The sequence below is a fragment of the Ranitomeya imitator genome, chromosome 1 (genome assembly GCF_032444005.1).
Source record: "Ranitomeya imitator isolate aRanImi1 chromosome 1, aRanImi1.pri, whole genome shotgun sequence".
Taxonomy (NCBI): Eukaryota; Metazoa; Chordata; class Amphibia; order Anura; family Dendrobatidae; genus Ranitomeya; species Ranitomeya imitator.
Window position 1 is genome coordinate 1,116,517,406 of NC_091282.1, and position 15,609 is coordinate 1,116,533,014.

The window sequence follows — 15,609 nt, forward strand, 5'->3', positions numbered from 1 at the left end:
GGGGCTTCACCGACGGATGTCAGCCCTCCGCAGCTCAGCAAAATGCTAGTGTGAAACTAGCCTAAGGCAGCCAGGGTGGTAGTCGTGGCTACTGGCTGTATGGTTCCCACACCCTGGTGCCCCACAGATGAAATGTAATGTCTCTCTTGCTGTGTGTGCAATGTGTGCAGCAGAACACTTACGGTTACTGCCAGGTTCTTCTCAGGTGCTGTCACTCTGGCTTCACAAACGGTTCAGAGTCACAAGTCTTTTCAAACAACACAACTTTACTGGACAGCAGTACTCTCATCACATTGGCAGCACAAAGCAAACACAGTCATCTACATATCTTTCCCTGCCGTCCTGACAGGCCCTAATCTCTCCTTCCGCTTCCTTTCCCTGCCGAGTCCTTGGACAGTTCTTGTCCCATCTGTGCCTCTTTTGTCACCAGCCCCTTGTCCAGATTTTTATACAATTTACGGTATCTAAAAAAAATCTAAATTTTATCATGAAAGTTGGCTGCACATATACTTTTCTACAGCCAAGTAAAACTCCTAATGTCTCCCTTATTTCCAAACATTTTGTAATTTGGCCATTGATGCAGAGAAAAAAACATTAAACTCGCATTTAGAATTACCGTAATACATTTATTTACAGCATTTCTTGTAATAAAAGTGCAACATGCAATTAATTAAAACAAGAGTGAGTATTTTAGTGATCCAGCATTGCAGTGTTTGTACCGTCTGACACTGTAGTGCTGTAGAACAAATGAACAGCAAAAGCATAAATGAATTCCAACATGTTGAGTCCGGAGGTGAGGCAGTAACCGCGTTCAGTTCCCATACTCTGGGCTTGTGTTCCCATCAGTGATGATATAATGCGGCCGGCCTGTGCAGTCAGAGCTCGAGCTCGCTATTCCAGGGAGATCAATACATGAGTCTGTATGTGTGAAATGATAGCCAATCCAATAATTCAGATGTGTATGATAGCCTTTTATAATCTGAATATTTCAGGAGAAGTTTTATTAAGTGTCATCGGTGGTGGCGAGCCAAGGCCTCATCCACACATCCGTGTTGCATACGTTTTTCTTCATGGAAACAACACAAACCTATAAAAAGCTATGGGGCGTTTCACATTTTTTTCATGGACAACGTATCTGTACAAAACTCACAGATACAGGTGCTATTCATATGTCTACTTTTTTTCCAGCCAGCATGGAGGAAAAGGGCCAAAACGTTATATGACATATGTAAATGAAGACTCCTCCATGCACCTTTGGGGTCCACTGTTCCACTCACCTAACTAGCATCTTCCACACTTGTGGAGCCTTAAGGTACCTTCACACATAACGATATTGTTAACGATATCGTTGCTTTTTGTGACGTAGCAACGATATCGTTAATGAAATCGTTATGTGTGACAGCGACCAACGATCAGGCCCCTGCTTAATTCATTTCTTGGCCCTGCGTCCGTACTGACACTGCATAAGCCGAGTGCATGCAGACAGTGTCATGGTGGGCATGCTCTCCTCCGTCTCTCCTGTCTGCAGCAGCCGCATGAAGCCCACTGTATCACAGAGTAGGGGGCAGCCGATGGTGACCTGAGTGGGGGATGAAAGCGCCCCAGCACTGACATTATGTGTGTACTCAGCTCCTGCATTGTCCGTGCAGGTGACCTCTCATTCCCTGCTCCTGTCCGCATCGGCAGCCTGCTACTGACATTTGCTGCAGACAGGAGAGCGTGATGAGAGGGCTCCCGCACCGACACTGTTTGTGCTCTCAGCTCCTGCATTGTCTGTGCAGGTGACCTCTCATTCCCTGCTCCTGTCAGCATCGGCAGCCTGCTACTGACATTTGCTGCAGACAGGAGAGCGTGATGAGAGGGCTCCCGCACCGACACTGTTTGTGCTCTCAGCTCCTGCATTGTCTGTGCAGGTGACCTCTCATTCCCTGCTCCTGTCAGCATCGGCAGCCTGCTACTGACATTTGCTGCAGACAGGAGAGCGTGATGAGAGCGCTCCGGCACCGACACTGTTTGTGCTCTCAGCTCCTGCAGGGTCAGTGCGTGCAGAGCTCCTGGCCACGTCAATGGTGCACGAAGGACCACTCACCTATATATGAAATAAATCAGTTTCCATATAAATCAGCAGTAGTGAAATCTGTACTGCAGGTATGATATTTATAGGGCGAAGTCCCCTGTATGAATGTGAAAGCGGTTTTGGCGCCAGACTCCCTTTAAGTAAATCTAGAGAAAACAAATAACATGTACAGGCTGTCAAACATGGGGACAACATTCCCAGTTCAAGTTAAAATGTCATTTATGGAGAAATGGTCTCTCGTTACAGCATAATTTCACTGTAAAACCCATGTCCTATAATTTAATACTAGTATTAACTCTTACTCCCTGTGGTTGTGCATTCTCCATGTTCTGCACCCTCCATCCAGCTGCTAGTGACTTCCCGTATCTGTGAGCCCTATGTCTACACACATAAAGGGGCTGTTTACTTGAAAAAATAGTTTTTAGATTTGTTTGACATAAACTTAATACTATCTTTTATATTGTCCCAATCTTCAGATATCAGTGCCCGTCACAGCAGCTCCATTTCTGGCTTGTGTTCAACGTAGCAGAGCATTTACAGTGTTAACATGTCAGAGATGTGTGTGAAGGGGCTGGTTGACTGCAGATTTCAATAGCTAAGCCAGCCCCCTCTCTCAATGCATCGTCTATGGGAAAAAAGGGGATGGCCTAGCTGTTGAAATAAGCAGGATAGACAGCCCCCTTCACACACATGGCACAGGAAACTCTCTCTGCATATAACAGGATAACTGGGTATAACAGAAGCCGGAGGTGGATCTGCCGGGTTCCATGACTGACGTTGACATCTAGAAATTGTGCCATAATATAGGCATGTGGCATCCAACAATGGATTACTGAGAAATTTCTGTGTCCAAGCGCAATTATGCTTTAAGGAGAAAGACTAAATATAGTGACACTGGTACTGAAATAAAAAAGGATCCGTATGATAAGAATGGAAAAATCACAATCTTTATTCCATCTGATAAAATTAAGATATCCGTAGCCCAATTAAGCCGTGTTCATTCTCTGACGCGTTTCTGGCCGAAGCTCTCAGTCATAGAATTAATAACAATAAATAATATACTAAGGGCTTCGGCCAGAAACGCGTCAGAGAATGAACACTATTTTAGTTGGGCTATGGATATCCTAATTTTTTCATCAGATGGAATAAAGATTATGATTTTTCCATTCTTACCAGGCAGATCCTTTTCTTTACCGATTACCAGTGGTCAACGGTTATTGGATCTACGCAAACCCAAGGACACAACCATACTTCATATTACATGGTGAGGTTTTTTCCACTAACTTTTCCATTGAATCTAGCACTATTGTGCCTGCACCACATAGCCAAGGAAAGGCGATATATTGGAGTAGATTTACTAAAACTAGTGGAAAACAAAAGTTGCACTTGTCTCACTACAGTCCTTGAGGACATGACTATTTGTGACCAGAAGTGCTTGTCTGCCAACTTCCACTGTCCCTCATGAAACCTGCCAGGGTCACTAGAAGTCATCACACGCCAGAAATCGCATGCATAAAACTAGGTACGTCACACATCTCATCTGTCTAGGTAGAAATAAATGTGCTCTATTATGGCAACTGCACCCCTTATAGTGTCCTAAAGCAAAAAACGAAAATTTCAATAGTATTATCATGTTATTATATAGCGCCTGTAACGTTCAGCACATCAGGTAAATCTTCTTGATAATAACTTAACGTGTGTGAATCAACTTTTAATTCAATAAATATGTAAAAAATAGATTGTAATAAAACATGCCGTGTGTGAAATTCCCAAATAAAGATTATAATCAGTGCAAAATCCTAACAATATCCCGATGGGGGCGCCGCCGTGTCTGTGGTCATGTCTAGCGCAGACCCAAAATGAATATTGATGTAACAGCGGCATTTTATCTCAGCGTATCTCTGCCGCGGAAGCTCCGGAATAATTCTCGGAAGTGTTTCCTGGTGACAGAGGTCACACACGCGTAGTAGTCCTTCAAGCCATGCTTTGGTTTATCCTGGTGAGAAAGACACATAGGTTAGTGTCAAAAATATATGTAGTAAAAATGGAACGGCCTCCCTTGGATGGATGGAGCCCTGCCGTCCTGGCATTACTAGCCCTGGCACTACTAGCCAGCTCCAGCGGATTCCGGGGCCTGTGCACATAGAAGAGACAGTGAACGCCTCGAGACTCTTCATCAGTCACATACCACTTTGTTGCTCTAATGTTTACTTTATTTTTCAAGATCTTTTTCAGAGGGTAAGATCTTTAGAAGTTATTATCTCGAAGTCTAACACTATGGCGGCTCTGTCGGTGTTGTGTACTTACTGCCACATTCTCTTTCCAGACATCAGTTTTTCTCGTACAAGCCCTATCGATGCTTTCCACAGATAGAACCCGTACCTATGATGGTCTATGAGGCTGTTCACGTGTCAATGCATTTGGACTGAGTGGTCCACACAAGGTCACGGAGACATGTCCGATTTTTATCCGAGTCGCGGATGAATTTCGTCAGCACAAGTCTATGGACCAGTGACAAAATCAGACAGCACTCAGATGCCATCCATGTTCTGTCCTTTTTCCATGGCTTGTTTGATTTGGGAAACATGAGAAAACTACAGTTTTTTTTTTCATATGAGACTAAAAAATTTGAAGGTAAAAACTGACCAAACGTTAATGAAAATCGGATCAACAACACTGATGAAACTCTTAGCGATTTATGCATGTGAGAAAAATCAGTGACATCTGAATGAGCCCTTAGACATACACAGGGCATACAGAGGGACCGAGACCTGTGTCCCACCGCACACAGCGACCCATCCTAGTAATCCACTCTACCACCATCCATGCGGAGAGAATGCTGATCACATATAGATCCTTCTAGGGAGGTCACAGAGCACATTTCCCTGCTCTATAGAAATTCTATTCTACATATTGGTGACAGAAGAATGACTGGCAGACACATGCTGAGATAGTGGAGACGTACTTATCTGTTATAAAGCTGCTTCTTCAGACAGGCTCGGAAGGTGGTATATTTCTGGACAGTACTGTAGCCCTGTGAAGCAGAAGACAGACGTGTGCAGATGGTGGAGCAGGCGCAGAGTGTGTAAAGCCAAAAGAAAAGTGACGTTAGCTAGCTTTAAGGTGAAAAACAGTGCTCACTACAATGGGGGGTCACATACCATAGTGCACAAAGCTGGTGCCATCCATGGCTAGAGGGGGCCAGGCTTCAGGTGATAAGCAAGAGTAGAGAAACTCCTTGTATTTCTTGTAACCCATTACATATATTGATTTTTATAACAGATTTAGATTTTTTAATCCAGCAACAGGGGCAAGAGAGCTTCGAAAGGTCCCAACGGTGTTCTAATCATGGCATGTCCATCAGATGGCATACTGAATCTTTACCTAAGGTGGAGGAAAGTCTATGCACTGATCACAGACCTGGCACATTGCTTTGTCAGATGGCAACTAAGGGGCATCCTATTAGGTTGTCTTTTTAGAGCAATACAGAACGCAACTAACTCCCAGTGACTACATGCACACCTCCCAGGAGCTCTCCATTGAATATGTGATGGGTTAAAGGGTTTGTTTCACCTTGAGTCTTCAGGAGCTCCCCACTCGCCTGCCTCCCAGCTCCCTAGTTGCCAGGGACAATGCGCTCCTGAAGACTAACATTTCAGACCAGGGGTCCAAACAGCTTAGCCACTACAGCATCAGAGCAATGATGGAGCACTGACGCTGGCTAGATCCAGTGTTCCGGCCAGCTTCAGAGCAGCACTTACAAGCTCTAGAGCAAAAAGCTTGCAAGTGCGTGCTCCTTGCCTAGAAGACCAGCAACCACTGATAATGGTAGTCCAGAATAGCCAAAGAGCTGAAAATAGTGGGATACAGCACATAATAGCAACCACCCCCGCGCAGCCTCTCAATGTCAATGGTCTCTGCAACCTCCGAATGCAGACACTGTAGAATACAATGGTGGAACAGGGATTGGTCAGTTCCCGCTCCATCATCCAGTGTGTGCGTCCGATAATCAGGCGTGATGACCTCATTAAACTGCCCCTGCTGAGCCTCTAGTCTCAGTGCACAGAGCATCGGAGATTGGGGGCAAAGTGAATAGTTTTATTTTACATTTTTCTTGTCAATCAGTTCTTGACTTGGGGCTAAGTTATTGTGTGGGGGGCTGTGTAGACATCATACTGTGTGGGGACCTGTGGAGGCCAACATAATACGTATATTCTACTTCAATGGATGATCTTTTTTAACTGAATCAAGAGGAGTTTTGCTTGTTTGGTAAATCCTATAATAATGTGGTATTGTAAAGGGGCATTTCCTGGCAGATTTGTAAATCTCGGTAGGATGTTGAATAATTCAAGTATTTATCCTTGGTAAATTATTTCCATTAACTATCATAGATCATTATTTAATAATCTCTTGACAAATTCTTAATCTTGGCTCATGGGCTATGAGGGTATCATACTTTGTGGGGCTGTTGCGCCCACCATAACATGTGGGGAGCTGGGGGACTCTCATACGGTGTGTGTTGGGGGCATCATACTATGTGTGTGTGGGGATGTTGAGGAAGATGTCATACTTTGTGTGGAAGGCTATGGAGGCATCATATGTGATGCAAGAGCTGTGCGGTATCATACTGTGTGTGGAATACAGTGGGGGTATCATATGTCCAAGGAAAATAAAGTTGATCGGCACATAAAAAAAATAGATAAAATCTTACATTTTTACTCCATGTCTGCCAAATAATTAAAATCCATTTTTCTGTGCTTAATGCACATCGGCTCACTCAGCTGCACACGGACGTAGAGACAGATACACTTTCTCTTTAAATCTTCTGCTGGTTTATTAGACACGTAACATAAACCAACGTGAAGTGAAAATAAACACGGCCCTCTGGGCAAAACAGGAAAAAGACAAAATGGTATACAATCTCTGTAGCTGCGGGGATCCGCTCGCTCAGGATTTCACAACCAAGTTCAGTATAGTTAACATAAACATAAACTACTTCTCCGGAGCTGCCAGCTCCAGACCCACTGAACACTGAATGCCTCAGGAGGCTAACTATTTAAACCCCAGACCACACCCTAAGGTGGAGATAAGGTGGACAACCTCCCACCCGCTCTATGGCTGTCCACTCAAACTCAGCCCTTAAAATGGCCGATTAACACATAATGTGCTGAAGCAAACTTCTGGGTTTCAATTCACTGTAGTAAATAGCCTTAGTGAAACGTATCTCCCCTCCAGCAATTTACCAGTGACCTTATCACAGGGCCCACACAGCACCAGAAACCCTTAAGAGTGTTGTTTTTTTATCACCAATATGTGGATTTTAATTGGTGAAATAATAAAATTTGAAGATTCTATCTATTTTGTTAACATGCTGATTTACTTTATTTTTCTTGGACATATTTTCTTTTGGTCACCAGTATTTGAAACGCATAAAAAGGACAAATTTCATAATTCATTGCATGGTGAGGGATTTATTCAATAATTTTTCTAGGGGTATCATACTGTGCGGGGGTGACTGGGGTCATCATATTGTGTGTAGAAGGCTGTGTAGGTATCATACAGTGCAGGGTTGGCTGGGGGCAATATTACTGTGTATAGAAGGCTGTAGTGGTATCATACTTGTTGGGGGTGGCTGGGGCAATATTATTGTGTGTAGAAGGCTGTAGTGGTATCATACTCTGGGGGGTGGCTGTGGCAATATTATTGTGTGTAGAAGGCTGTGATGGTATCATACTTGTTGGGGGTGGCTGGGGCAATATTACTGTGTATAGAAGGCTGTAGTGGTATCATACTTGTTGGGGGAGGCTGGGGCAATATTACTGTGTATAGAAGGCTGTAGTGGTATACTTGTTGGGGGTGGCTGGGGCAAAATTATTGTGTGTAGAAGGCTGTGATGGTATCATACTTGTTGGGGGTGGCTGGGGCAATATTACTGTGTGTAGAAGGCTGTAGTGATATCATACTTGTTGGGGGTGGCTGGGGCAATATTACTGTGTATAGAAGGCTGTAGTGGTATCATACTTGTTGGGGGTGGCTGGGGCAATATTACTGTGTGTAGAAGGCTGTAGTGGTATCATACTCTGGGGGGTGGCTGGGGGCAATACTACTGTGTATAGAAGGCTGTAGTAGTATCATACTCTGGGGGGTGGCTGGGGGCAATATTACTGTGTGTAGAAGGCTGTAGTGGTATCATACTCTGGGGGGTGGCTGTGGCAATATTATTGTGTGTAGAAGGCTGTAGTGGTATCATACTTGTTGGGGGTGGCTGGGGCAATATTACTGTGTATAGAAGGCTGTAGTGGTATCATACTTGTTGGGGGAGGCTGGGACAATATTACTGTGTGTAGAAGGCTGTAGTGGTATCATACTCTGGGGGGGTGGCTGGGGGCAATATTACTGTGTATAGAAGGCTGTAGTAGTATCATATTCGGGGGGGGGGGTGGCTGGGGGCAATATTACTGTGTGTAGAAGGCTGTAGTGGTACCATACTCTGGGGGGTGGCTGGGGGCAATATTACTGTGTGTAGAAGGCTGTAGTGGTATCATACTCTGGGGGGTGGCTGGGGGCAATATTATTGTGTGTAGAAGGCTGTAGTGGTATCATACTCTGGGGGGTGGCTGGGGGCAATTTTACTGTGTATAGAAGGCTGTAGTAGTATCATACTCTGGGGGGGGTGGCTGGGGGCAATATTACTGTGTGTAGAAGGCTGTAGTGGTATCATACTCTGGGGGGTGGCTGGGGGCAATACTACTGTGTATAGAAGGCTGTAGTAGTATCATACTCTGGGGGGTGGCTGGGGGCAATATTACTGTGTGTAGAAGGCTGTAGTGGTATCATACTTGTTGGGGGTGGCTGGGGCAATATTACTGTGTGTAGAAGGCTGTAGTGGTATCATACTTGTTGGGGGAGGCTGGGGCAATATTACTGTGTATAGAAGGCTGTAGTGGTATACTTGTTGGGGGTGGCTGGGGCAAAATTATTGTGTGTAGAAGGCTGTGATGGTATCATACTTGTTGGGGGTGGCTGGGGCAATATTACTGTGTGTAGAAGGCTGTAGTGATATCATACTTGTTGGGGGTGGCTGGGGCAATATTACTGTGTATAGAAGGCTGTAGTGGTATCATACTTGTTGGGGGTGGCTGGGGCAATATTACTGTGTGTAGAAGGCTGTAGTGGTATCATACTCTGGGGGGTGGCTGGGGGCAATACTACTGTGTATAGAAGGCTGTAGTAGTATCATACTCTGGGGGGTGGCTGGGGGCAATATTACTGTGTGTAGAAGGCTGTAGTGGTATCATACTCTGGGGGGTGGCTGTGGCAATATTATTGTGTGTAGAAGGCTGTAGTGGTATCATACTTGTTGGGGGTGGCTGGGGCAATATTACTGTGTATAGAAGGCTGTAGTGGTATCATACTTGTTGGGGGAGGCTGGGACAATATTACTGTGTGTAGAAGGCTGTAGTGGTATCATACTCTGGGGGGGTGGCTGGGGGCAATATTACTGTGTATAGAAGGCTGTAGTAGTATCATATTCGGGGGGGGGGGGGGGTGGCTGGGGGCAATATTACTGTGTGTAGAAGGCTGTAGTGGTACCATACTCTGGGGGGTGGCTGGGGGCAATATTACTGTGTGTAGAAGGCTGTAGTGGTATCATACTCTGGGGGGTGGCTGGGGGCAATATTATTGTGTGTAGAAGGCTGTAGTGGTATCATACTCTGGGGGGTGGCTGGGGGCAATTTTACTGTGTATAGAAGGCTGTAGTAGTATCATACTCTGGGGGGGGTGGCTGGGGGCAATATTACTGTGTGTAGAAGGCTGTAGTGGTATCATACTCTGGGGGGTGGCTGGGGGCAATACTACTGTGTATAGAAGGCTGTAGTAGTATCATACTCTGGGGGGTGGCTGGGGGCAATATTACTGTGTGTAGAAGGCTGTAGTGGTATCATACTCTGGGGGGTGGCTGGGGGCAATATTATTGTGTGTAGAAGGCTGTAGTGGTATCATACTTGTTGGGGGTGGCTGGGGCAATATTACTGTGTGTAGAAGGCTGTAGTGGTATCATACTCTTGGGGGGTGGCTTGGGGCAATATTACTGTGTGTAGAAGGCTGTAGTGGTATCATACTTGTTGGGGGTGGCTGGGGCAATATTACTGTGTGTAGAAGGCTGTAGTGGTATCATACTCTGGGGGGTGGCTGGGGGCAATATTATTGTGTGTAGAAGGCTGTAGTGGTATCATACTTGATCGGGGTGGCTGGGGCAATATTACTGTGTGTAGAAGGCTGTAGTGGTATCATACTCTGGGGACTGGCTGGGGGCAATATTACTGTGTATAGAAGGCTGTAGTAGTAGCATACTCTGGGGGGGTGGCTGGGGGCAATATTACTGTGTGTAGAAGGCTGTAGTGGTATCATACTCTGGGCGGTGGCTGGGGGCTGGCTGGGGGCAATATTACTGTGTGTAGAAGGCTGTAGTGGTATCATACTCTGGGGGTGGCTGGGGGCAATATTATTGTGTGTAGAAGGCTGTAGTGGTATCATACTCTGGGCGGTGGCTGGGGGCAATATTATTGTGTGTAGAAGGCTGTAGTGGTATCATACTCTGGGCGGTGGCTGGGGGCAATATTATTGTGTGTAGAAGGCTGTAGTGGTATCATACTCTGGGGGGTGGCTGGGGGCAATATTACTGTGTGTAGAAGGCTGTAGTGGTATCGTACTTGTTGGGGGTGGCTGGGGCAATATTACTGTGTGTTGAAGGCTGTAGTGGTATCATACTTGTTGGGGGTGGCTGGGGCAATATTACTGTGTGTAGAAGGCTGTAGTCGTATCATACTCTGGGGGGGTGGCTGGGGGCAATATTATTGTGTGTAGAAGGCTGTAGTGGTATCATACTTGGGGGTGGCTGGTGCAATATTATTGTGTGTAGAAGGCTGTAGTGGTATCATACTCTGGGGGGTGGCTGGGGGCAATATTACTGTGTGTAGAAGGCTGTAGTGGTATCATACTTGTTGGGGGTGGCTGGGGCAATATTACTGTGTGTAGAAGGCTGTAGTGGTATCATACTCTGGGGGGTGGCTGGGGGCAATATTACTGTGTGTAGAAGGCTGTAGTGTTATCATACTTGTTGGGGGTGGCTGGGGCAATATTACTGTGTGTTGAAGGCTGTAGTGGTATCATACTTGTTGGGGGTGGCTGGGGCAATATTACTGTGTGTAGAAGGCTGTTGTGGTATCATACTCTGGGAGGGGGGGGGTGTCTGGGGGCAATATTATTGTGTGTAGAATGCTGTGGTGGTATCATTCTGTGTGGGGATGACTCGGGGTAATATTATTGTGTGTAGAAGGCTGTAGTGGTATCATACTTGTTGGGGGTGGCTGGGGCAATATTACTGTGTGTAGAAGGCTGTAGTGGTATCATACTCTGGGGGCTGGCTGGGGGCAATATTACTGTGTATAGAAGGCTGTAGTAGTAGCATACTCTGGGCGGTGGCTGGGGGCAATATTATTGTGTGTAGAAGGCTGTAGTGGTATCATACTTGTTGGGGGTGGCTAGGGCAATATTACTGTGTGTAGAAGGCTGTAGTGGTATCATACTCTGGGGGGTGGCTGGGGGCAATATTACTGTGTGTAGAAGGCTGTAGTGGTATCATACTTGTTGGGGGTGGCTGGGGCAATATTACTGTGTGTTGAAGGCTGTAGTGGTATCATACTTGTTGGGGGTGGCTGGGGCAATATTACTGTGTGTAGAAGGCTGTAGTCGTATCATACTCTGGGGGGGTGGCTGGGGGCAATATTATTGTGTGTAGAAGGCTGTAGTGGTATCATACTCTGGGGGGTGGCTGGGGGCAATATTACTGTGTGTAGAAGGCTGTAGTGGTATCATACTTGGGGGTGGCTGGTGCAATATTATTGTGTGTAGAAGGCTGTAGTGGTATCATACTTGTTGGGGGTGGCTGGGGCAATATTACTGTGTGTAGAAGGCTGTAGTGGTATCATACTCTGGGGGGTGGCTGGGGGCAATATTACTGTGTGTAGAAGGCTGTAGTGGTATCATACTTGTTGGGGGTGGCTGGGGCAATATTACTGTGTGTAGAAGGCTGTAGTGGTATCATACTCTGGGGGGTGGCTGGGGGCAATATTACTGTGTGTAGAAGGCTGTAGTGTTATCATACTTGTTGGGGGTGGCTGGGGCAATATTACTGTGTGTTGAAGGCTGTAGTGGTATCATACTTGTTGGGGGTGGCTGGGGCAATATATCTGTGTGTAGAAGGCTGTAGTGGTATCATACTCTGGGGGGGGGGGGTGTCTGGGGGCAATATTATTGTGTGTAGAATGCTGTGGTGGTATCATTCTGTGTGGGGATGACTCGGGGCAATATTATTGTGTGTGAGAGCATCACACTGAATGGAGAAAACTGCGGGGGGGGGGGGGATAATTTGGTGTGTGTGGGGAGCTGATGATCAAGGTACATTTATACTTGTTATATATAATGTTGAATATGAGGAGCAGTGTTATGTATAAAGTTTATAAAAGGCAGTAAGTTATATGGTTCTGATTCGCTGCTAATTGTAAAAACACACATTACAATAAGCCCTATCCCAAAATATCTTAGTAGTAGCAGCAGAGGGTTAGCATACTTAAGTCTGCTGATTATTAAGTGATAGAAATTAGTTATAAGAATAATAATATTGTGAACAATTAAGTTTGTCCTGTTGGTTTGGCCCTGCACAACAGTCACGGTCAGTTATGTAGCCCCTTATGAAAATGAATTGCCCACCCTTGCTATCAATCATTATCATTTCCAGCACTGAGGTGCAATGGCCCCAGATTGGTCAGCAGGTGGCAGCAAAATGCAGCCAAGAACTCAAGTACAGCTCTAGTCATTAGTGACTGTTGTGAGGAGGTAAAATAGCCACAGAGGTGCAGAACTGTATGTACTCAATGTATGATCTCCAGTACTGCCTTTCTATAACATGCTGTATACTATGCATGCAGTATATATTGCATATATTTTACTAGGTTCAGTACTGAAGAGGTTAACGGAGAACCTTGCTGTGATGTTAGTAGCAGTGAAAGATTAGCAGATTGTAAATCGGAGCTTCTTACCCTGAACCCTCGATGTAGCCGGTCTTTCATAATACCAATAAATTCTTTATAACTTAATTGATCGTCTCTGTCGACATCAAAGATCTTGAACACAGTGTTCACTAGATGTGGAGACAACTTCAGGCCTGTAGCGACATACACGGCACGCTTGAACTCATCTGTGGAGAAACAAGACATCAAAAGAGTCAAACCAATCATTATGATAAGAGGGAAATCTCCCATCTTGTTTTGTCATTGCCTGTTCTTTAGTGGGAATTGGTCATGGAGAAACGAGGAGATGCTTCAGGGTGGAGAAAACTCCAGGCTTGTCTTTAATGTGGTGGGATGTGTGCTAACCCTGAGTTTTGTCCATGAGGACGTCATCGATTTTATAGAAAAACACAACTTTTCTAACTTCATGAACTCATCGGCTATCTTTATGTTGACCCAAGCTGCTGTTCATGGCGCCAGCTCTTCTGGTCCTCTCAATTACTTAAGACTGTGTGCACACATAGCAGATTTTTCGCGTTTTTTCGCTATAAAAATGCAATAAAACCGCGAAAAAACGCTCACATTAAGCATCCTATTTAATAGAATGCAATCCGCATTTTTTGTGCACATGCTGCATTTTTTTCCTGAGCGGATTCGCATTCCAGAAAAAAATGCACCATGTTCATTATATTTGCGGAATCGCGGGGATTCCGCACACCTAGGAATGCATTGATCCGCTTACTTCCCGCATGGGGCTGTGCACACCATGCGGGAAGTAAGCAGATTATGTGCGGTTGGTACCCAGGGTGGAGGAGAGGAGACTCTCCTCCACGGACTGGGCACCATATAATTGTTAAAAAAAAGAAAAAAAGAATTAAAATAAAAAAATCGTGATATACTCACCTTCGATGGCCCCGGAGTCTTCCTGCCCCTCAGCGCTGCACGCGGTCGCTTCTGTTTCTATAGATGGTGTGTTGAGGACCTGCGATGACATCGCGGTCACATGACCGTGATGACGTCGCGGTCACGTGACCGCGACGTCATCAAAGGTCCTGCACACACACACCATCTATAGGAACGGAAGCCGCTGAGGAGATCGGCTGTTTGCGGTAGGTGAGTATAACCATTTTTTTAAAATTATTTTTAACATTCTATCTTTTACTATTGATGCGGCACAGGCTGCATCAATAGTAAAAAGTTGGTCACACTTGTCAAACACTGTTTGACAAGTGTGACCGACCTGTCAGTTTTCCAAGCGATGCTACAGATCGCTTGGAAAACGCTAGCATTCTGCAAGCTAATTATGCTTGCAAAACGCTAGTTTTCTGCGGGAATATGCATGCCAATTCCGCATACGATATACCCGCGGCAGGAGGCGCAGAAGTGCCACGGAAATTTCCGCGGCAATTCTGCAACGTGTGCACTTAGCCTTAGACTGTGCCGGCCCCTATCACAGGTATCGGTACTGGAGGACACGAGGACTACTGGCCAAAAGGCCACTGGAGGGAAACTATAGTCTGGCAACTATTCAGAAGCCAAACAGCCTGGTACAACTGGGAAATGCACAAGTTTTCTTACTGGGATGTCCTACCTTGGCCAATAGATCGATTGGCAAAGTTGTACATTTGCATTGCAATGGCAAAATCTTCTAAATTGTTCAAAAACTGGAAGAAAGACCTAAATTCATCAAACGAGATTCCCTGAGAAGCAGAGCAGAAAGGCAGAGTTAGTTCCTCTACGATTTTAACTAGATAAGTAGATGAAAGTATCAGCAGGCGATGAATAAAGTCATTTAGAAGGTTACAATATGGAACGTGATACTTCCTTTACCAGTCAGACCCTTCTGAAGTGAGTGCTGCGGCCGCACCAGAGACACGGGAATATGAAGCCCCCGAGACCATCCACAGCCGTCCGGGCAGGGGTCGTGCCACATTTATGTAATAATCGGGAAAAGATGGGCTGCACAGGACGCCTTCAGCCAATTTATCAGACTGCCCTACAGGTCCTGATCCTGGTCTACCTTAAACCATGGGGCTGTGACTAAACAATAACCCAAAGTGCCCCGTTACCCTAATATATGATAGATTACAGGGATTGGACCCTCTAGATGTGCCAGAACACAGAGCCGCCTCTGGCGTCATGGGCCCTCCCTACCTGTACATTATATCTCCACCATGTAATGCTACATTCAGGAGCTGCAGAAGATGGGTCTGGCTACTAGCCAGTAAGTGCTTGTCCTTGTGGGGCATTGTTATTGCAATCTGTGTCATTTATTACATAGTTATTACATAGTTACATAGTTATTAAGGTTGAAGGAAGACTATAAGTCCATCTAGTTCAACCCATAGCCTAACCTAACATGCCCTAACATGTTGATCCAGAGGAAGGCAAAAAAAACCCATGTGGCAAAGAGTAAGCTCCACATTGGGGAAAAAAATTCCTTCCCGACTCCACATACGG

At 45.6% G+C, this 15,609-nt stretch overlaps 1 protein-coding gene across 6 annotated transcripts in view; it reads right to left on the bottom strand.

The window, feature by feature from the left end:
- Positions 1 to 605: 605 nt before the first annotated feature.
- Positions 606 to 15,609, bottom strand: part of MICU3 (mitochondrial calcium uptake family member 3) — a 270,957-nt gene continuing 255,953 nt past the window's right edge. For 3 of the 6 annotated variants that reach the window (XM_069744422.1, XM_069744420.1, XM_069744419.1), the window contains 4 exons: positions 14,741 to 14,849; positions 13,180 to 13,337; positions 5,043 to 5,111; positions 606 to 4,073 (listed from right to left, as the gene is read on the bottom strand). In XM_069744422.1, the coding sequence (XP_069600523.1) occupies positions 5,043 to 5,111; positions 13,180 to 13,337; positions 14,741 to 14,849 (336 nt within the window). In that variant the 3' untranslated portion in view covers positions 606 to 4,073. The remainder of the gene's footprint in view (positions 4,074 to 5,042; positions 5,112 to 13,179; positions 13,338 to 14,740; positions 14,850 to 15,609) is intronic. The other 3 variants (XM_069744421.1, XM_069744418.1, XM_069744417.1) reach the window with 1 other exon arrangement.